This window comes from Moschus berezovskii, chromosome 27 (assembly GCF_049115385.1).
Source record: "Moschus berezovskii isolate FMDL1 chromosome 27, NW_MosBer_1.0, whole genome shotgun sequence".
NCBI lineage: Eukaryota > Metazoa > Chordata > Mammalia > Artiodactyla > Moschidae > Moschus > Moschus berezovskii.
In genome coordinates, this window is record NC_142486.1 from 39,238,442 (window position 1) to 39,260,984 (window position 22,543).

The 22,543-nt window shown below is 46.0% G+C and overlaps 1 protein-coding gene across 2 annotated transcripts in view; it reads left to right on the top strand.

The window, feature by feature from the left end:
* The window catches only part of CREBBP (CREB binding lysine acetyltransferase), a 121,356-nt gene that overhangs the window by 89,742 nt on the left and 9,071 nt on the right, over positions 1-22,543 (top strand). For both annotated transcript variants that reach the window (XM_055409351.2, XM_088832804.1), the window contains exons 15-23: positions 1,220-1,399; positions 2,327-2,516; positions 6,641-6,759; positions 7,937-8,176; positions 8,569-8,657; positions 14,312-14,392; positions 15,917-15,973; positions 18,387-18,464; positions 18,788-18,855. In XM_055409351.2, the coding sequence (XP_055265326.1) occupies positions 1,220-1,399; positions 2,327-2,516; positions 6,641-6,759; positions 7,937-8,176; positions 8,569-8,657; positions 14,312-14,392; positions 15,917-15,973; positions 18,387-18,464; positions 18,788-18,855 (1,102 nt within the window). The remainder of the gene's footprint in view (positions 1-1,219; positions 1,400-2,326; positions 2,517-6,640; positions 6,760-7,936; positions 8,177-8,568; positions 8,658-14,311; positions 14,393-15,916; positions 15,974-18,386; positions 18,465-18,787; positions 18,856-22,543) is intronic.

Consider the following 22,543-nt stretch of genomic DNA (forward strand, 5'->3'; position numbering starts at 1 on the left):
GGTCCCATGCTCTGCTGGTGGCACTCGGCCGGGCTTCCCAAAATGGGGCCATCCCCACCCACCCCAGGGGCCCAAGGCTACTGTTTCTCACAGAGCCGTGGTATCTGTTTTCTTACCAGCCTAACTTAAACACTTCCTTCCCCCTGAAATGCGGGGACTAAGGGTATTTATTTATAAAATGTCAAAATTAATCCCAAGATGAGTCCCAAGATGACACTCTCTATTTTTCCATAGGGAGTGTTCTTACTGTTTCTTCTTTTATCTCGGAGCAAGATCCCTTTGAAATGTTATGTTTTGTTTGTTTACTTAAAACACTTATCAGGTAAATCTTTGAGTCGTGGAGATTTCGTCTCCTAATGTTTGTTTGCTCCTCCACCACTGTTTCTGAAGTTAACAGGCTAGTTATACACTCTCATTCCATGAAGTGAAGTAGCTCAGTCGTGTCCGACTCTTTGTGACTGCATGGACTGTAGCCTACCAGGCACCTCCTTCCATGGGATTTTCTAGGCAAGAACACTGGAGTGGGTTACTATTTCCTTCTCCAGGAGATTCCCGACCCAGGGATTGAACCCGGAGCTTCCCTTATGGCTTAGCTGGTAAAGGATCTGCCTGCAGTGTGGGAAACCTGGGTTCAATCCCTGGGTTGGGAAGATCCCCTGGAGAGGGAAAGGCTACCCACTCCAGTATTCTGGCCTGGAGAATTCCATGGACTGTATAGTCCACGGGGTCTCAAAGAGTCGCACACGACTGAGCGACTTTCACTTCACTTCACTCCCGCATTGTAGATGGACGCTTTACCATCTGAGCCACCAGGGAATTCATATAGGTACCTTATTCCCCTTTTGACAGTGTATATACATATATTTATTATTCATCCTTTTACCAAAACCATTAGTATCATCGTTGGAAAGAACTGAATTTAAAATGGGAGGTTCTCTGACTTACGTGGAAAATTCCCAGAAGATAGGTTTCTATCACAGTGTAGAAAGCTGCTGCTTCTGCGTCTCTGCTCTGTTGGCAAGAAGTCAGTTGTGTTTCTGCCTGATGCTGGCTTCTCTGGAACTCCTCCTTTAACTCTTATTTTCTTCAGTTCTGTCAAACAGGGGTGCTTGTCAGGTTAGTACTGAGAAAGATTAACATGGCTCTGTGTTGGGTAAGCGGCAGGGTTTAAGATCATCTGTGTTGTTTGCACAGATAAGTGATTTTGGTTTCCCCACAGCTTTCCCAGACTGCAGCCAGCATCGATAACAGGGTCCCCACTCCATCCTCAGTGGCCAGCGCCGAAACCAACTCCCAGCAGCCAGGCCCCGAGGCGCCACTGTTGGAGATGAAGGCCGAGATCAAGACCGAGGACACAGAGCCTGATGCCGGGGAGCCCAAGGGAGAGCCCGGGGCTGCGGTAGGTGCCTTTCCTGGACGTGGGTGGGTGTGCTGCACACCGAGGCGTCACGGCGTGCCCGGGGAGGTGCCGGTGTCCACTGTGCTGTCCCTGCGTCTCGTTTCACTGCCCTGTTCAGTTATGGTTCAAGCGCGAAATGGTTTATTTTCGATGTTAGGTGTGGGTTTGTATTTATTTTGCCAGAAGTGAAGAGCACTGGCTTATATTTTAAATGTTTAAATCATCCAGCAACTTTTTCATTGCTGTTCCTCATTCATTTATAATTCTCCAGAGGCAGGCTGCTCAGGGGGTGTGTTCTTTTACTAATTAACCTGTGGCAGAAGTTGAAAACTGGCAGACTGTGGGCTGAACCCAGCCTATAAATGTATTTTGTTTGGCCCACACAGTATTTTTAAAATGGGAAATTACAAATAATACTCTAGACTTCTGGCTTTTCTTGAAAATTGAGGAGCTTTGCCAGCACCACGTGGCAGCAGAGCAGTCTGGTTGGGAGCGCCGGCATGGCGCTCAGGCGGGTCACGGCCGCTCCAGTTTGCTGAGTGCCCCCCACTCCCCACTGCCTCCCTCCGCACTTTCTGCTGCTCTCGTGGGCTTCATCTGCCAGACCTCTGAGCAGTTGGACTTTGCATCCTTCCCACAGTTTTCGAGGAAATTCTTGTTCCAAACTAGAAATATATGTAAAACTACTAAAGAGGTAATGGTATAAGCAATGTGTGTTTTTAAGTCTATAATGCACTGGCACTGTATTAAAGCCACTCCCAGGCATTCGACCTCTCCTTGTGGGGGAGAGAGAGTGATCGATTCAGCTCTGAATAGGGGAGGTTTTAACAAGCCTGTAGAGACTTTAAGGGCCTTCCAGTAAGGCTGGGTGAGAACCAAGGTCTCTCGTAGTCATGCATCTGTGTCTGTGACTTTGTTTTTCTCAAGATGATGGAGGAGGACTTACAAGGATCTTCTCAAGTTAAAGAAGAAACAGACCCAGCAGAGCAGAAGTCGGAACCAATGGAAGTGGATGAAAAGAAAACTGAAGTGAAAGTCGAAGCTAAAGAGGAAGAAGAGGGCAGCGCCAACGGGACACCCTCTCAGTCCACGTCCCCTTCGCAGCCTCGCAAGAAAAGTAGGTCGTGTTCTTGGGAACTTATGCGGCGCTGCGTTTCCATCATATTCGGAGTGCATTCTGTGGATGCAAAGCTAAAACAGAAAAAGAATTCCATCCCTTCCTGTTGCCCTTCTTACTGGCCATTCCCCCAGTTTTAGAAATGGTGACAGCTGGACTCCAGGGCACCGGCCCACAGGCTCTGTGCTAGGGCTCTGAGGGGCAGCCCACACCCAGCCTCTCCAAGGTGGTGCTGGCTTTACTTGGCATGCTGTGGAACCCACTGATGGGCTCCATTGATTAGGTGACTGGGAGCTTGATGTTGGGGAGTTACCACCATGGCAACATGTGGGCCATTAAGTTTGTAGGTTTCTGCTGGTGCAGATGGAACTGAGTGCCCAGAGTGAGGAGCTGGGAGCGTAGAACCAGTGACCAGTGCAGCGGGAGGAGGGTGGCAGAGAAGGGAAGATGCTGGAGTTCTGAGTAAGCAGGCTGAGCCAGGCTCACGGTGGAGATCAGATAGAATCCATCTGAGATGTGTCCAAAGTAGGGAGGAGGAAACAGTGTCAGAAAATTGTCAGGTGACAGAAATGTGAGACGAGGCTCAGTGGTTCACGGGTGCAGGTGATGTATTTAGGAATGATGGCAGAAGAACTCAGAGAGGCTGATGCTGTACAGTCCTGCTGCCCTGGGACCCTGGGGATCACAGAGGACAGCAGGCTTCAGGCTTGTGATCTCAGACCTCTTTACACTCCTAAAAATTGACCATCCCAGAGAAGTTATTGTTTATATGGATCATCTATCACTTCTACTCTGCTAGATGTCTTTTTTAGTATTTATTTAAAAGTGAATCTGTTTCATGGAACCCAAAAGTAACACACTTCTATGAAAAATAACTTCCACAACAAAATTGATTGGAGTGGTGACATTGTTTTTCAGTTTTGTTTTTCAGAGAATTAAGTGAACACAGCTGGACTCTCACATCACCTGTCTCTTCACTGTTGTATTCTGTTGTTTGTTTGAACAAGGTGGAGAAAATCCAGCCCCACTCAGAGAAGTAGCTGATAGACACGAATATTTTAATATTTAGTAGCCTTTTCAGGTACTTGTAGATAATTCTTTCTTGATGTTACACCAGAATGCAACAAGTAGAGGTTTCGTAAAGGCTGGTTGCAGTGTGAATTCTGAATCCATGGCCCTGAGTCTCTCGTGCTCTATGATTTCTCTGTCCTGTGCTTGGACTGGCTCTTTTGCCACTGTATGACTGGTTTTTTTTTTTTAAAGCGCGATCCTTTGGTCATTTGGGAATTTGGCTCATCTTCCAAATGTTGGCATACTTTATTATGTGATATTATTAAAAATCACATTTATTAATATCACTGTGACTCTCTTTAAAAAGTCTTGTGAACTTTGGCAAACTGTCAGGCTTATGTGGCAGATACAAGTTTTTCAAAAATTCTAAGTTTTGATGAAAGTCTAAATTTTATCATTGGTAGCAAATAGCGTCAGTTGTCCTGCAAGTAACTGGTATACTTTGTTCATTTTTGAGAAAATGTCTGTCATGTACCCAGATCTGAGTAACCATAGCTTGTCCTGTCAGCCATTCTCTCTAGTTTTGTGTGTTTGGTGAGAAATCGCAGTTACTTCAGCTCTTAGCTCAGCACTCAGACGAGTGCTTTCTCTGAAGACAACGACTGCCTGCAACAGAAATGCTTTCCGACAGCTTCCCGGTTTTCGTGCAGAATAAAAGAGCTGTAGCCAAGGGCTGAGATTTAATAAAAGTAACGATTTTTGCTCCTTCATCAAGGACATTTGTTAAGTGCAGATGGCATTTTACCTGTGTATGCAAGACAGCCCTGAGAGCACGTGGCCACTGAGTCGGGTTTGGAGCTGCGGCCTGGTCATGTTGCCCTGCTGGTGTCCACGGTGTTCCCTGGTGCTCTTGCCCCACCCGTGTGTATGTCAGCACACAGTGCAAAAAGCAAATGATGACCTAGTATTACCGTGAAAATCATTTTGCATCATGGAATTGGATTTTACAGACCCTTGAAAAGCCCTCAGACAGTGCAAGAACTTTCTGCAATGATGGAAATGCCATATGTCTGCCCTCTCTGTAACCACCTCTGCCTCTGAGGTGGAACCAGCCGTGTGTGGTTCCTCAGCACTTGAAATGTGACAGGTGTGCCTGAGGAAGTGGGTTTTTTACTTTATTTAATATTAATTCATTTCCATTCAGGTAGCTGCACAGGCTGGTGCGGTCCCCATAGACAGTGTGGGGATCCCCAAGTCATCCGTGGGCCATGCTGTGGACACTGCTGATGTGGCCCCTCTGGTTGTCTGGAGAAGGTTTCAAGCCAGAGAAGTTGAGTAACTTGCTCATAGGACACTGCACTAGCTGGTGGCAGGAACTTGTTCCAAGCACAGCTCCTGACTGCTACCTGCACTCACTTGGAGTCTTGTTACATCAACGTAGTGGTTAAAGACAGGAGTTAGAAATGACTTTTCCTTGCCAGAGGTTTTAAATGTTCAGTGAGTGAATGAGCAGTCGTCCAGAGTGAGACACGTGTGAGCGCCTTAAGTGATCAACTATGGAAGCCCAGGGTCTGGGGCAGTGCGTCAGCAAACCATACGGGCTGCCAAGGAGGGCGTGTTTCGGGCTATGTACGTCACTGGGTTTCTGTGGCAGCTGCCAGTGCCTGCCTTGTGCGGGGAAGGCAGCCACAGACACACTGCATAGATGAGCATGGCTGTGTTCCGATAAAGCTTTCTTTTGGAAGACTGAACAGTGATTTTGTGTAATTCACGTATCCTGAAATATTATTCTTTTTTTCCCTAACCATTAAAAAACTTGAAAACTATTCTCAGTTCCCAGGCCCATACAAAGGCAGGCGGCTGGCCAGATTTGGCCTGTGGGTCATGGTTTGCTGACCCCTGATTTAGAAGAATGAAGAAGCTATTGATTAACTAAAAGAATTGTTTTCTTATAAAGAGTTATTCAAAGAAAACCAAGCTCTGTAAAAGCAGACTGGAAGAAAAAGGGTTAGCTGAGGGCAGGGTTTGCCTGTGTTTCACAGCTCTATGGGGCACATCCGCTCCTTGGACCAGGGCTTTGCCCCTACAGGGGAATGTCTGTACTGGGTGACCCTGGTGCTCACTGACCGCCAGGCGTTCTGCAGTACAGGAGGCCAATCAGGACACCTGGGCGGTCCCTGCTCTGGTGGCAGTAACTCCAGAAACTTCCCAGCCAGTGCCTGCTTCTCTCGATGAACTCAATGCAATTTTCACAATATTTTAGTGTGATTTATAAATTTGCAACTTACGATGAATCCGTTCTAGAAAATACTTTCAAAATCCGAAAAACCATAAAATGGAAACCTCCTATCACTTAGGACCTGAGCCCTCAGAACCCGTCTGCAGTGTTTGCCTCTCTCTGATGATTGGGCTGTGTGCAGGAGTGTGTGCCAGTGAGGCTTGCGGGGCACTCCTTGCTGCCTTCACGGTTCCCGCACGCTTGCAGTTCACGAGGGGCTCGTGTGAATGAATGGCAGCCAGTGTTTATGCTTCCGTCAGTGACATCACGAAGTGTAGTAGGAAGCAGGTGGGCCTGGAGCTTGGAGACGTGTCACTATTGCTACATGTGCGAGGGGGCAGTAGAGAACTTTTGGGGAGAATGCGTATTTTTGTAGCTTCCTTATGATGTACGTTTGTTGGTGAGGTTGTAATAAAACCGTCTGTCTCAGGTGGTCTGAGTTTACTTCTGCCCAGGACAGAAAAGTGTCTACTGAGGAAAAAAGGCCCCTTCCGGTGAAAATGGCTCTGTTTCCACACATTTGATCAATGAGGCAGATTTGGAAGTTAGCTTCAGTTTTTTTCTGTTCCAACAGAATTTGGCATTGGAAATCTTTTTGTTGAGCAAGCAAACTTCTCAGTGTTGTAGTTTTGCCTCATGATGTGGATGCAGTTTTAAAAACCCTAGTGTGGCTGTGTTCTCAGAACCCCTGAATGGTAGCTTGAGAAAGTGCTCATGGCCAGGAGGAAGGTGACTCGGGCCTTCTCAGAAGCAGCCCAGCTTCCACTGAAAAGCTCTGCAGGAGGCGTCTGGGTGCCCTGTCAACAGTGTCGTTTCCTGTGTTTTCTAACTGCAGTCTTCAAGCCAGAGGAGTTGCGCCAGGCTCTGATGCCAACCCTGGAAGCTCTGTACCGACAGGATCCAGAGTCCTTACCTTTTCGGCAGCCTGTGGATCCCCAGCTCCTGGGAATTCCAGTAAGTTGATATCGTGAAAACACTGTGGCTTTTCCAGTATACTTCAGGAGTATCCACGATACTTGCTTAATCTCTCTAAATTGAGTAGAGTAAGGTTTTTTCCCCCCGAATGTAAAGAAATTAGTTTGTTGTCAAAATAGTAATATACTTTTGTCTTACTAACTGAAATGTGTGTGTTCCCCCACCCCATTCCATTAAGCCCTAGGGTCATGGGGGGATGCGGGGAGATGGGGGAGCACAGCCTGGGGCATGCAGCCTCTGTTGCCTTGCTTTACTTATGGGTAAGACTTTGTCCATGGGACTGGGTTTAAAGAATTGGTGAAAGTCCCGTATAAACCACGTGGGCCTCTCACTTTGGTATCCCTGGGTGCTCTTGCAAAGGCCATGGTGACCCAACGGGTTCTGTTTAGCCTTATTACTGTTTTTGTGTTTAGCCTTATTACTGTTTTTGTGTTTGTCTTAAATTTCATTTTGCTTGCTAGGACCAAGAGTAAATCTCTAGAAAAACATACTGTCTGATAAATGTGCTCACCATTTTAATTCAGTGGATCAAAACTTTATTTTTAAAATCTGACACTAAAGGACATTTCTTATTAAATAATACTTCTGATTTTTTTTTTCTTTAAATTCGCTTTTGAAGTAATATGATCACACTTAGGAATAGTAACTGCCATCTTAGAGTAAAACCGGAGTAAGGTCAGGAGTTGCTCTCTTTTCGGTCTCTCATTAGGCTACACTGGTACTTTCTACTGTTTTAAGGTATAGCTGCCAGATAACTCTTGAGAGTCCCTTGTACTGCGAGGAGATCCAACCAGTCCATTCTAAAGGAGATCAATCCTGGGTGTTCATTGGAAGGACTGATGCTAAAGCTGAAACTGCAATACTTTGGCCACCTCATGTGATGAGTTGACTCACTGGAAAAGACTCTGATGCTAGGAAAGGTTGGGGGTGGGAGGAGAAGGGGACGACCGAGAATGAGATGGCTGGATGGCATCACCGACTCTGTGGACATGAGTTTGAGTGAACTCCGGGAGTTGGTGATGGACAGGGAGGCCTGGCGTGCTGTGATTCATGGGGTCGCGAGAGTCGGACACGACTGAGCGACTGAACTGAACTAAACTGAAAGCTTACATTTGGGGTTTGGGATCCGCTAGACTGAGACCCTTTCGTCTTTCAGGATTACTTTGACATTGTGAAGAATCCCATGGACCTTTCCACCATCAAGCGGAAGCTGGATACGGGGCAGTACCAGGAGCCCTGGCAGTATGTGGACGACGTCTGGCTCATGTTCAACAACGCCTGGCTCTACAATCGGAAGACATCCCGTGTCTACAAGTTCTGCAGCAAACTCGCAGAGGTCTTTGAGCAGGAGATTGACCCCGTCATGCAGTCCCTTGGATATTGCTGTGGACGCAAGGTACAGTTGGAACTTTTTTTGAATTCAGCCAAAGAGGATGTTATGAGGATATGATGGACTAGATACTGTGGCCACACCTGTATATTGAGAAGGACCCGGATGGAGTCCAATCTTTTGTAAAACGGTTGGTTGTCTGAAGCTAGAAGTGCTTATGGGTCAAGCATTCTTGGTTGCCCTGGTGTCCATTCATCTGTCTGTAATAAATGTCCCTTCGACACTAATTCTGTCCCATTTTATCCAAAAATACCTTTAAAATTAACAAGAATCATTTAAAAGACTACTCAGTGTACTAACAACTAATTTACTAGCTAAATCTAGTTCTCCATATCAGACAGAGCATTTCATGACAGTAAATGCATTTATTTTTAATATTTTCTCCTTTGTTTTTGCAGTATGAGTTTTCCCCACAGACTCTGTGCTGCTACGGGAAGCAGCTGTGTACAATTCCTCGAGATGCTGCCTACTACAGCTATCAAAATAGGTAAGCACTGAGCAGTTTTCTGAATTATGGGACAAAAAGGTCTTAGGGCAAGGCACGCTCATGTGATTGCAGCTTGGTTACATTATTTCTTTCCTGAAGTTTCAGTGAAATAGGCCAAAGTTACATTGCTTCTCGCTTCCCAGTCACTCAGCTAGGCCCAGGGTCTCTTAACTTAAAAGCATGCTTGTATAGTATAGAATTTCAACTCAAAGCTGCTTGCTGCACCCTTTGAATTAGGAACATTCGTTAAGCCATAATGTCACCATGTGAGAAAGAGTTGGAGTTGAAATTAACTCTAATAAAGGTTGATGGGCCTTTTTCAAGATAGTCATAAAGTTGAATCATTGTATTTTACCAGTCTAACTAAATATTTGTCTAGCTAAATTGACCTGCACAGGCTGATGTAAAGACTTTTGTTTGTGCTGATTCATTAAAGAATTGAGTTTATGAATGACTCCCTGCCAGGAGGTGGCCTTTTCAGGGCTTAGCGAGTGACAGGGATGCTTGAGAAATCTTGGTTCTTCTCTTGAAATGTGAGATGACCAAGGAGTAGATCTCTTGTCTTAAGTAGAAGGAGAATGAAAATAATTTTTGTTGTTGACCTCCTTACCTAAATATGGCTTCCTGTTTGGGGGGCTTATCTTGAAAATTAAGCTCTGAGGTATCCATGGCTCTAAGTATCCATAGCATGAGGGCGTCCTGCCTTGAAACGTGTGGTATTTCTTGGTCATATTCAGTTACCTTGCCTCCATTTCATGAACTGACAACTGAATTCTTTATGTGACCAAGATGAAGCTTCATGCCTGTTCTCTATCTTTAGGTTCAGGTATTAAATGTCAGCTTTTGGGTCTGATGTTTTGATTATTTTTATCTTACTTGCTTGTAGTAATTGCATATGTTCTAATACTTCAAAGAAGATAAGTACAAGGCTTTTTATTTATTCAAAGGTACACGCAGAGGCCTGAATGATTTGGAATGTTGCAGTTATTTTTCTTCCAATTATATTTTTTAAATTATTCTTTTTAAACATATGTAGGGAAATCCCTGGCAGTCCAGTGGTTAAGATTCAGGGCTCACTGTGGTGGCCTAGGTTCAGTGCTTGGTCAGGAAGCTAAGGTCCTACAAGCCACATGGCACAGCTGGAAAAAGAAAAAAGTTAAAATAAAATTTTAAAAATCTAACCATATTTAAGTTTATTAACAGCTCCCATCAAAATGCTATTGGGAAAAAAAAAAGAACTGTTGACCTAAAAATATCTTAAGACAAGATTTCTAAGCCTAGTCTGGCTCACTTGTCCCAGTGAAATGCTGGTTCCAGGGAAAGATGCGAGTCCCCAACAGGCATCTCTAGCAGAAGTGCTGCTGACACAGCTGTCCTGATGAAAATATTTCAACATTTGGAATTTAATTTCTCCTTTAGCATGCTCTTCTATCCCTGCAAGAATTTTAATACTAAAAGTTTGAAATGATATCTTAGCCTTCATAGTGGAGTCTCTCTGCAGTGGCAAATGTTGTTTTGGGAGTTCTGGCCCCTCTTTTTACAGTTTTAGCCCAAAGAAAGACCTTTGGCATAGCCCGGAACCTTCTTGTCGATGGTGTGGGCACAATAACCCCTCCACTTGACACCCTTAGTTGTCAGTCTCCAATGAGACAATGAGTAGGAACTCACTTTGGGAACTGTTAGGCGCCAAACAAAGCAAAGTTATGAAATTTTAAGGAAATAGGTTAAAATGAACTCTGAAAAATGCCCCCACTAATTAAGTGCACAGCATAGTTTGGGTCTAGAAGGAAAAGCAGACAGCAGATTGCTTACCACCATCTCTCCAGTTTGGGGCTTTTTCCTTGTGGGCCTCACTGTTTCCGGGTCCTTTGGCCACCACCTTTGCTGAGTTGCACAGACTTTGGCCGTATTTAAGTGGAGAGCAGTTGTAATTCATTAGGACAGATGGCATCAACGTCCACTACTGCCCCCTCAGAGGGCGGTGTTGATGGAAGGATTCTTTTGAAAGTTCTGAAATGTCCAATTAGATTTCTGTGTAGGATTTACTTTTTACTGAACAAAAGTGATATATTCTCCTTAAGAGTAGAAACATAAATAAAGGAGTTCTTTTTTATACACAAGACATTTTAAGAGTGTGAGCACACTGCTCCTCATCACACGGTCCGCTTCCTGAAACGCGGAAGCGGAAGAGATGCCTGCTATGAGTCTGAAAGCAGTGGTCTAGCTCTGCGGTGGGCATTTCAGCTGCTTCCATTTTTATTCTCAGCCTTGGCTGTTTAAGAGAACGCTGTGGTGTTCTTTTGAATAATTGTTTTGGCATTTATAGTTCTAAACTGTTGGGCACTTAGAATAGGAAATTCTATGAACCGTTTAAACAAGTGAAACTAATTTATAAGCTAGCGTATGGTTACATTTTCACTTGTTTCCATACTTCGACATTTTGAAAGTAAGTCATGTTGGGAAAACCATTCTATAGATTTTTCCAGTTATTACTGATAGATGAGAATAGACATCTATTATCCCACTTATTTGTGTATACTTATATGGTACTTAAAACAATCTGCATTTGAAAATTTACTCCATACATTCAGTTACCCTTATCGATGAACTGTGCAGTGACACTTGCCAACTTTGGGTACCCAGATGCACATCGTCATCAGGTTCTGTGAAGCGTTTCTCCTTTACAATTCCATATTCATCAAACTGCTTCCTTCATGTCAGGCAGAAGGTCATCTAGGCTCTTACGGCTGGAGAGAACCATTATGTATTTCCAGGGTGAATAAAGATGGGGCAGGCTGGCGTTAAGATCTGCCACCTGCTGATTCCCAAAGTGGTTCCCACCTGCTGGACCAGGTGGGTGGCTATGCCCCCTCTGTGGGCTGTCGTCATCTCAGAAGGGTGCTCCAGGGAGGCCCAGGCCCTTCCCCCCGTCCTCTCCCCGTCCACCTGAGGAGGTTTGATTCTCCAGCATCTCCGCTATGGCTCTTGGACAGGCACTCTGTCCCTTCCAGTTTCTGACCCTGAGGTTCTTAGGGATAGGAGTTAGTTTTACGCAGATAGCGTAGGTTTCTGCAGCCACCCGGGGGCTGCCATTCAGCCACCAGTGCTGTGTTCTGGGCCAGTTTCCTCCAGTGGAAATGATGGGTTTATGATTCCTGTTCTGTAGAAGCGGAGAAGGCAATGGCAAGCCACTCCAGTACTGTTGCCTAGAAAATCCCATGGATGGAGGAGCCTGGTAGGCTGCAGTCCGTGGGGTCGCTAAGGGTCGGACACGACTGAGCGACTTCACTTTCACTTTTCACTTTCACACATTGGAGAAGGAAATGGCAACCCAATCCAGTGTTCTTGCCTGGAGAATCCCAGGGACAGGAGAGCCTGGTGGGCTTCCGTCTGTGGGGTCACACAGAGTCGGACACGACTGAAGTGACTTAGCAGCAGCAGCAGTTCTGTAGATGTTGCTAGGTGACATGTCCTGCTTGAATAAAAGCAGTGAGTTGTCCAGGATTTTAAAACCATTTAGATTCACGTGTAATTATTGTGGCAATTTCATTTCAAAATGTGGTCAATAGTCTTCTTCAAGCTAGCCCACTATGGCCGGATGTTTGCTCATAATGAATTGGAACACTCATTCATTTTAAAACGGACACAATTTGGCGTTGAAGAGATAACAATTTTGCATATTGTTCTGATAGCTGCTTAATTGGTTTACAGTATCTATACTTTAATTCTTTCTTGCCAGTTATGATCATGGCCTCCTACACATGAAAATTCCTTTTATTACATGATTTCAGGCTCTGTAAAACTATTTACAAAATAGTGAATAGCCAGAATATTACTATAGTTCATTCGGAGAAAGAGATACGAGATACATTTTTTAAGAACAGCAGTGTTAGTCTGTTTATTCCTGGTCAGTTTTTAATCTTGGCAGACTTTGTTAATTGAATTAGTTCTAAATAAACTGGTCCCAGCAGGAAATTCTTATTAATCCAGTTGCTACACACAGTGAATCAATCTGTCATGTTCATCAGCAGTCTGAAAAATTGGATAATCTTGAAATGTGTGCATGCTAAAGTTTTATGCTTTTAATTCACTGTATGTTTTTAGTCAATGAAATATGGCAGACGACAATGCTCGCTCAATGTGTTTAGTTAAGGTTAGGATTAGAACTTGTGGGGATCTGTTTTAGTGGTAATGGAAACAAACTGGCCAGGCAGTGGCCTGAACCTCAGTCATTTGTAGCTACACATGTGTATGCATGTGCGCACGTGTGGCTGTGTGTGTGTGTGTGTGTGTGTGTGTGTAGCTGCAAGCTGCTACATCTTCTCCTGCCTGTGTGGTTCCATGTGGTGCTCCCGTCTCGTCACAGTGTCTTTAGCACTAATCCTCTTGGCATCTTGTAGTTTTGAGCACTAAACCGCATTTTGTTGTGCTGCGTTGCTACCGTAATCCATCCTTTTTGCTTGTGCAGTTCACCTCATTCGGCTTGTTTACTTCTGCGGTACTCCTCTGTGCCCATCTTGTTTTTTTGCAGCATCACCTGCACTTTTGTTGATTTCTCATTTGTGTCCTTTCCAAACATTTAATAGTTTGTATTTAAACTAATCCTATTTGGTAGCTTGAGCCCAGGCTCTATATTATAAGAAATTGGGGTGATGGATAATTTCTCAAATGCAGATTGTGCTTTAAAGATTAACTCTAAATTTGCTTAACTTGGATTGTTCCCAAGTCAGAGCGATCATTGAGTATCTCAGATTGATGAATGATTGGTTCCAGTACCAAAAAGTTTAAAGTCAAAGCATAGAATTGAATTTTAAGATTGTTCGTGGATTTACATATATTGTATTGCTTATACAATATATCATCGTTTGTTCTCTGTATATTCTTACTGATAAATGGCTGGAAAGTCTTTGACCCCGATTGCATTTCTGTTAAGTGTTTGTCTAGAGTATGGATTTGGTTTCATTTCTATTGTAACTCAATTAACTAAGTGAGTAACATGAGAAAAATAACAGGAGAAAATTAAAACTAGTTCTGGGTGCTCAGCATTTTCATACCTTTAAAGATCTGGCTTAACATCAAAAATAAAATCTATGAATTGCTGTCAAGCGTAAATTTCCCATTTTGAAAAATAAAACTATTACAGTTTAAATTGCTTTTTTAAGGACTTTTGTCAGACTGTTTTGTTCAAAGTAAATTTTTTCCATCTCAAACGCTGGAGTTACATTTGGTTTTCTCTAAGTAAGAACAAAATCCAAACTCCTAAATGTAGGCTCCTTGCAATGCTAGTATTACCAATTCCTTGAAAACGTTTGCATTTTGGAGCTAAACAAGCCCGTTGTTAGTGATGATGGCCTGGGATGTGTGCAGTGAGAACGAATGCTAATCGATGCTTTGCCTTGGCTTTCTGCTCTGTGTTGTCTTGATGTTTGCGTCTTACCTTCATGTCTGTGCTATCTGTCCCCCCCTTGTTCTCTAACCCCACCCCTCCCCACCTGCCCCTGTTCCTCTCATTGTCCTCACTGACCCATCAATCAACCAACAACGCCCCCCCTTCGTCGTGGTGATCTACCCTGCTCTGATTGGTGGCTTCGTTGCTTGGGTGGCTGTGTGTTATGATGGACCAGTTCACCCAAGTATGGCCTTCTTGCTGACAGGTATCACTTCTGTGAGAAGTGTTTCACAGAGATCCAGGGGGAGAATGTTACCCTGGGTGACGACCCTTCACAACCCCAGACGTAAGTACCGTCCTGTCAGTTCTCTTGGGGGTGACCCTGGATTATTGTTTTCCTCTTGTCCATGATTGAAAGGGAAGCACCACTGCCATTGTGACTTTTCTGTTGTGTATTTTTCATAGTAACTGTACCCACATTCATACTTTACAGTGTGGCTGAGTCGCAGTGCCATGCCCACGCCCTTCCCTCCACCCAGGACCTTGATGCTAGAGCCCCGCTGAGTCCTGGGACCTCTTGTAACCTTGCTCTGTATCTCTTCTTCCGAAACACTTGCTTTTTCCCAGTGGCTGTCAGCTTCCATTTGAGGGGATTGTAAATTTTCCTTTATATCTAAGAAACCAGATAATCCTAGTCACAGAACTGGCAGTAGCAAAAGTGAGTCTTGTGTGCATACCCCGTCTCCAGCATTTAGTTGATCTTCCCCTGAAGCCTCTGTCCTTAAAGTTGCGGAGGTAACAAACAGAAGCCAGGTGGGGAGACCCCAGCGAGTACATGTATCTCCTTCCTCGCTGGAGGCTGGACACCTGCTCACAGCTCCAGCACAGACAAGCATGAGTTAGTTCATTCATTCCCTCCCTGAGTTCACCATTTCCTGCCTGCTGCTTATCCTCTGATGGAGTAGACAGATGTCCAGAATGTGGTGAGAAGAAAAGCAGAACCAAATCCTCAAATTGGATAGTTAAGGGCCCTAAAGACCTGCCAGCCACCATAGCCACCCGGGACTGCCAGCACTATGCCTCTCTTTCTTCTCCTGACTCTGCCCTAACCCCTGCCACCCAGAGAAGTCTGCTAGCGCAGCTGCCCCCACAGGCAAGAAGGGCTTCCCAGTGAAGCAGTTTCCAGCGCTGTTCCAGTGACATTTACTCTGTGGTTCAAGTTTACTTTATCCAAACGCAGAACAGACCATAGGCACCCATAAGATACAGAAACCAAAATGTCAGAAATTCTACTTACTCGATTTCTTTTTCTACTCCCTGTCATCTTAATTCTTCGGTCCAATTGTGTGATTAATAATTGGATTGTATAATTCTGCGAATCAAGTAATTCACACATACACTGATCACAACAAAAGGACAATAGAAATGAAACATTCAGCCCTTAATAAGTAAAACATCCCCAAGTACATGCTAAAGGAACATTGTAATTGGAAGAATTGTTTACACCAGTCTTGGTCAGATTCAGTAGCCATTCACCATATACATTTGACTGGGAATTAGCAGGTTTGAGTCTGAACATAATTTTCCCACCATATTTTGACTGACCTTACTTAAATCTTGTAATAAGTGTTGATGAGGATTTTGAGGAAATATTCAAAGGAAGACAAAAATAAATGGTGGTGCTTTCTGTGGAATTAAATTTTATATGTTCATGCCATCATTGCATCCACTTGAGAGTTCTGCTGACCATCATTTACTTTTTATGTGAAGAACTAGTTATAGGATAATATTGCAGAGACCCTATAGTTTATATACAACAGATAAAATTTAGTTAATTAACATTTTTCCTCTTCCCCCCCCCCCAAATAAGGACAATTTCAAAGGATCAGTTTGAAAAGAAGAAAAATGATACCTTAGATCCTGAACCGTGAGTATACAGCTATTTCTTTCTGACTTTTAGGTTTTAACTTTCAGATCGGGAAAGTTCCTCCATGTGATTGGGTTGCTGTAGAAGACACTGGAAATAAACATATTGCCCTGGGTGGAACTTTCTGTGTGGATTTACTTCAAATGTTGATTCTTTTTTAACTCACGCAAAAGATGTGTGTCTGTAGCATGCTGTCCAGCTGCTGAATTTTACCAGTGAGAAGAGTAGGTGGGTGTTTTGGTTCTGTTAGAACCTCTGTAATAACTTGCTCATCATTGTCTTTAAGAAGCCATTTAGTGTGAATCTTTAGAGACTAAAGATAGTATTTGGTGAAGGGGTCCTAGTATCACTTAAAGGGAATTTTTAGAGAAACTCTTAGAAACCAATTGTAAAAAATAAATAATGGGAAGCCCCGTGTTGTGTTGGATTGGCCAAAAAGTTTGTTCAGTTTTTCCATATGAAGTTACAGAAAAATCCAAGACAACTTTTTGGCCAACCCATCTGTGCGTGCCACCGTCTTTGGTATGGTATGTTTTCAGAGGTCATTGTCAGTTTCCTTTCCTTCAGTGATCAGTGAGAACACTCAGTTTGTAAAGTTTGCTTTGTAATAACCCCTTAAAGAGGCCTCAGAGCTCCTTCTGTGCTATGGCACCTCCCAGGTCCCCAAAGCCAAGTCCTGAGGGCATCCCAGTGTGTGGAGACGCCCGTTTTGTTCTGTCCCCGTGGTGAATGCCCATCCAGGGCCGCTTGGTGAGCAGAGGCTGCAGCCCTGCTGGGTATTTGATAAGCGTGGCCGTGGTGCATCCAGACCTGAGAAGCAGGCCCTCCCCTTCCTAGGCTCAGCTTCCAGCGGAGAACACAGACTTCACTCTGTCAGAGCTGCCTTAGTCTCTCCTGCCAGCCATGCTGGCGGGGGTTGAGCGGGGAGCAGTGAGGGAGGGCACGATGAACAGTTAGCAGAGCGCCTGGTGCATGACGAGCTGGCTTCCCATCTCTTTGTGGAAAATGTTTACTTTATATTGGAGTATAGTTGATTTCCAGTGTTGTGTTAGTTTCCATTTTAACTTTCCAATTGCAGAATACTTTATGTTGAGGTAGCAGGTACCAGACAGTGGGGAAGACACAGGTGAATAAAGGGGGCCTGGCCTGCAGCCACGTGTCTTCTAGTAGGACAGACAGACGGATGGTAGCACAGGCAGCAGGAGGCAGTAAGGTGGTCCAGAGGGAGGGGCCCTGGCCCAGGCAGAGTGGTATCCTGGAGAAGGTGGTGCTCGCCTGGAAGGGGCCTGGGCTGTGGGTGGGCTGCTCATTGTAGACACAGGGCAGTGACGGGACCTGGGGCATCAGTGGCAGTGCAGGTGAGCTCGAGTGGCGGCAGTCAAGGAGCGCGGGTGGGCCCCCGGCACAAGGAGGCAGGGGTGCTAGGCTCCTTGGCGCCTGACTTTTGCTGTGGCTGCAGGGGTTTTAAAGGACCACAGAGAGTGGGAGGGGGGCGGCCTGGGAGAGAGTGCGCGAGGACGGCAGATGAGGCCACTGCCCTGCTGCCCACTTTGCCTGTGTGTGTCCAGTTTTCCTTCAGCAGAGCAGGGACAGAGAAGCTGGGTCAGGTTCAATCTGTGGTCGAAGGCTCGTTCTCAGCAGGGGCAAAGGGAGGATCTGGTCTGGGACATGAGCAGTGGTGTGGGAGCGTGCCTCAGGTCTCAGGGCCCAGTACCGAAGCTGAGAGGAGGAGCCAGGACCCCAGACGGCCGGCAGAAATGTGGTGCTCTCTAGCCCCTTCAGCCTTCCACAGGGTGTAAGTCGTGGCGGCCTTAAGGGCATGGCTGAAAAAATAGGCTTTGACCTTTAAGCGTGTTTGGCAATGAAGATTCCTAGGTGAGGTGATAGGGTCCGGGTGAGCCATGGCAGAAGCTGTGAGGAGGGTGGGTGATGAGGTGAATCCCGACCTCTGCAGTGTTTCCTTGAACAAAGGCCATCATTTCCCACCCTGGTGACTGACTCAGAGCAGACATTTCCTGTGTGAGGCGAAGAACAAGAGCTTGTAACACTGACAGTATTGTTTTCTGCTGTTGAAGTCCGTTTAGGCATTTGTAGTCGTCTGGAACAAGCACTGGTCTTGAAAATGTGACCTGTAAGATAGGCCTTTATCATAGCAGTTTTTAGAAATAAATTTTCATTTCTGGTTGCAAAAGAGATGAGGGGAAGAGAGGAATGAGGCATTGGTAGAAAGAAGGGGAGAAAGCTTTTCCTGTAGAACATATCCTACTGATGCGTGTTTCAAATATGGCCGAGTTAGTCAAGAGACACGTGAATGCCAGGGATCCTTGAAGTCCTCATGGGGGCAAGGTGGGAGCATAGCACTCAGGCTCCGTTTTGCGGTTCCTTGAGTGACAGGAGCTTCTTTGTCTTCTAGTTTTGTTGACTGCAAGGAGTGTGGCCGGAAGATGCACCAGATTTGTGTTCTCCACTACGACATCATCTGGCCTTCAGGGTGAGTAACTTCCTGGTGATTTCCTGAGACTCCAGGAAAGGGAGAGCAGTTTGCACAGAGTAGAGGGGAGGGCACTGGCGGCTGCTGTGCCACTCGTCGTCGTCAGCAAGGATCCGGCAATTAGAGGGATGGCAGTTGGTTCTAAATTTAAGTCTTAAGTGTTTGCCCGCTTTAGGAATTGTAGAATCAAAGCAGTCTGCCTCTTCACTTTTGTGTAATGATGTGATGTAAATTGCCAGCAAAGTATTTTAATGCTGCATTTCTCTAGTTTGGCAACATATACTGTTTTATATAATCTGATCACACCCATTATTTTTTTGCAGCTTTGTATGCGACAACTGCTTGAAGAAAACGGGCAGAACTCGAAAAGAAAACAAATTCAGTGCTAAGAGTAAGTCGTGGAAGGGTTTCTGTTTCCTGGAAGCATATACATCTTCCCAATCTTCCTTTGCTTCCCTGGTGGCTCAGAGGTTAAAGCGTCTGCCTCCAATGCGGGAGACCCGGGTTCGATCCCTGGGTCGGGAAGATCCCCTGGAGAAGGAAACGGTAACCCATTCCAGTATTCTTGCCTGGAGAATCCCATGGACGGAGAAGCCTGGTAGGCTACAGTCCACGGGGTCGCAAAGAGTCGGACACGACTGAGCGACAGAACAGAACGGAATCTTCCTTTGGTTCCTCTAACACACGGCTTCAGGGCTTGCTTGTCCCGGGTCTTTATCTGTGGCTTTGTTTTCTAATACTTGTATTTTTCTTATCTTACCCTTGGAGAGAGTCATTTAGCTTAATCTTTATGTGAAAGTCAGCTTTATGACCAGACTGTGTTTTAGATGAAAGTTTAGAAACTTAGTTATATAGTAAACTTTGTGAATTTTGAGAAAATGTCATCAGATCCTTCTCAGGAAACTTCAAAGTAATGCATGCTCACACATCCTTTGGTGACGGGCACACTCAGCCCTGGGTATGTGTTTAGGTGTCTGTATGCCCATCGGTAGGTGTGGGCCCTGCTATTGTGAAGAGTGCCCCTCTGGGACCCTTGGAAATCAGCCAGCATCACCAGGACCGGCTGGAGCCTGGTCTGCCCAAGGGCTGCGTGAGTGTGTCACTGCTGCATTGGTGTCTGTGTGGAGCACCCTGTCGCTATAGGAGTAAACTGTTCATAAGTGTACAGTGTGTCATCTTCGTCAGCTCGGCTCTCAAGTGCTGGGGCCACCTTCTGTAGCTTGACGTTCCCAACCATCCTTCTGCTGAGTCAGCAGCAAACCTTAAGTTTGAGTAAGAAAAGTCCCTTAAGGACTTCCCTGGTAACCCACTGGATAAGAATCCACCTGCCAATGCAGGGGACATGGGTTCAATCCCTGGTCTGGGAAAATCCCACACACCTTGGGACACCTAAGCCCGGGTGTCGCTACTGAGCTTGCGCTCTGGAGCCTGGGAGCCAGTTACTGAGCCCAGGAGCTGCAGCTGCTGAAGCCTGCATACCCTAGAACCTGTGCTCAGCAATGAGAGAAGCTGCCACGATGAGAAGCTCTCACACCCCAACTCAAGAGTAACCACCACGCGGCACAGCTAGAGAAAGCCTTCATGCAGCAACGGAGACCCAGTGAAACTAAAAAAAGTAATTAATTAATTTTAAAAAGGAAGAAAGAAAAGCCCCTACAGCAGTGCCTTCAGAGCTCAGCCCGCCCCCAGACTCCTGGCTGCTCTCACTTCTCTCCAGCAGGATCAGCAGCTGGCACACTGCCTAGGGTCCTTGGCCAGAGCCGGGCTGACGAGAGTAGGAGATGGGATGTTGCTGGGGTCAGTGGGCAGGAGAGAGGGGTGGCAGGCAAGGAGGAAGCCCCTCAGAAGCTCTCCAGATCGGTGTTAACTCAAGTTCAGACTGTGTCATTACCAAAGTCCAGTCATCCTGTCACTTAAACTCGTCAAGCCTTGTGAAATATTGATGAAATCACCAGCTATTGTAATAGCTTTCTTTAGATCGGGGTTTCTGTACTGACATTTGGGCCAGAAAAATCTTTGTCATGGGGGCTAGCCTTTGTAGAATTTTAGCAGTGTGCTTAGTCCCTCAGTCATTTCCATCTCTTTGCAACCCCATGAATCGTAGCCCACCAGGGTCCTGTGTCCATGGGATTCTCCAGGTAAGAATACCAGAGTGGGTAGCCATTCCCTTCTCCAGAGGATCTTCCTGACCCAGGAATCGAACCCAGGTCTCCTGCATTGCAGGTGGATTCAGCAGCAGCTGCCCACTAAATGCCAGTAACACTCTGCCCCTGCTTCCCCTCCCCCCCATGAACAGTGGCCATCAGAAATGTCCCTATACGTTATCAGATGTCCTGGGCAGGGGGTGTAGGTGAGGACTCCTGCTTTAAAGGATTCACTCCGAGTGATGTCACTAAAGTAGTCAGCAACTTAGAATCACTTTCCTGAGCCAGAGCCTCACTGACCAAAACAGAAATTGCCAGGAGAGCTAGTTCTCAACAGAAGAGCAGTTGCAGCCTGAAGATGGAGAGGTGGAGGGGTGAGGCGGGACAGGAGAGCCTGAGGACTGGCCCAGCCCCACCCCCACCCTAGAGTCCAGGGAGCGGTGGAGAGCATGTGGGCCTTTAAAGGTGCAGAGCATTGACGTACAGAAAAGGACCTTAAAAGTGCAGCGTCTCCCCTTGGTTTTTGACTTGAGTGTGAATTAGCGTCATCTCCACGAGCATCTGTCAGTCACAAGAGAGAATTTGCCTCCTGGGTGTCTACACTGACTTGGTGCAGGGGCGCAGGGGGCCATCTGCCTTGCCCCATTTTATGTAAGGAACTTGAGTGCCTTTCGCTTTTGGTGTCTGTGGGACTCCCGGAACCTGTCAGTCCCCCATGGATGCGGCGGGACAATCCAGCTGCTGGTCAGCCAGTGATGCTAACAACTGACCAAAACCGCCTTCCCACCTTCCTCTGCTCCGCTGGTTAAAAGCGCAAAAAGGAACAACTTCAAGTGCTTTGGAGGTCAGCATCGGAGTGTTCTTACTATGTTTGGTTATGGAAATCCTTCCTAAGAAATATGCAACCCAGAGGTCAGAAAGCACGGCTGAAGAGTTTGATCACATAAAGGGAAATATGAGGATAGGCATGTGCATGAGGGGCATGGTTTAAAACATCCGTTTTCAGACTCAGCAGTTCCACTTTGACCCACGCCTCCCACAGGAATATTTGGGGATTTACTCCTGGGCATTGTTGGGAAGTCATGGTGCATGTAGCCGCGATTTCATGAGGGAAGGCGGGTGGTCCCTGCGGCAGGGCTGGGTGGCCGTCTCAGCTGTCCTCCCTTCCTGGACTGGAAGCCACATCCTGAGGGAACAAAACCTGCTCAGCAGCCACATGCGTGCGAGCACTTGGGGGTGAGAACGAGAGGGTTTTCTTCAGGGTCTTCACAAAGATAGCTGAGGTGGTCGTGAGCCCTTTGCGCCTGATTCCACGTTTCTCAGGATGGCCGAGAAGCCATGGGCGGTCACGGGAGTGGGGGTGCAGAAGTTTATACTTTTTAATGGGGTTTTTGTTTGACTGCCATTGTTAAATTTTTCTTCTTTAAGTCACTTTCATTGAGGTACAAATTATATACACAAAAACTCCACCATTGGTGTGTTTATGCGGAGAGACTGAACTTAGAAAGCCTAAATTTTGCACATATTTCTTAACCTCAGTAAGGAATCAAGCCACGTAATTATATAAATTCAAGCCATCTTATAAATAGTCCCTATCAACCTTTTTGCAGCTTTCCCTTCGAGTTTATTTTTCTGCACATGCACAGTTTTTTTCTGCTGTGAACTGTATGTGTAGTTACGTGATGTGTAACTCCTATCACAGGGATCACTCCTGGGAGGGGGAGGGTGCAGAAGGAATGGGGGATGGAGCCCACCAGGAAAGGGGTCTGGCCAGTCTGCATCCTGGGGCAGCGGCTCCTGCTGCCCAGGTTTGGAGCCCTCGCAGGACTGGACTGGCTTGGTCATCTTAGACTCAGCAGCGGGATGCCCCTCGAAGCTGGGCAGGAAGGGGCATTCATGCCAGCCTGCCTTCCAGATAGAGCAGCGTCAGGCTTC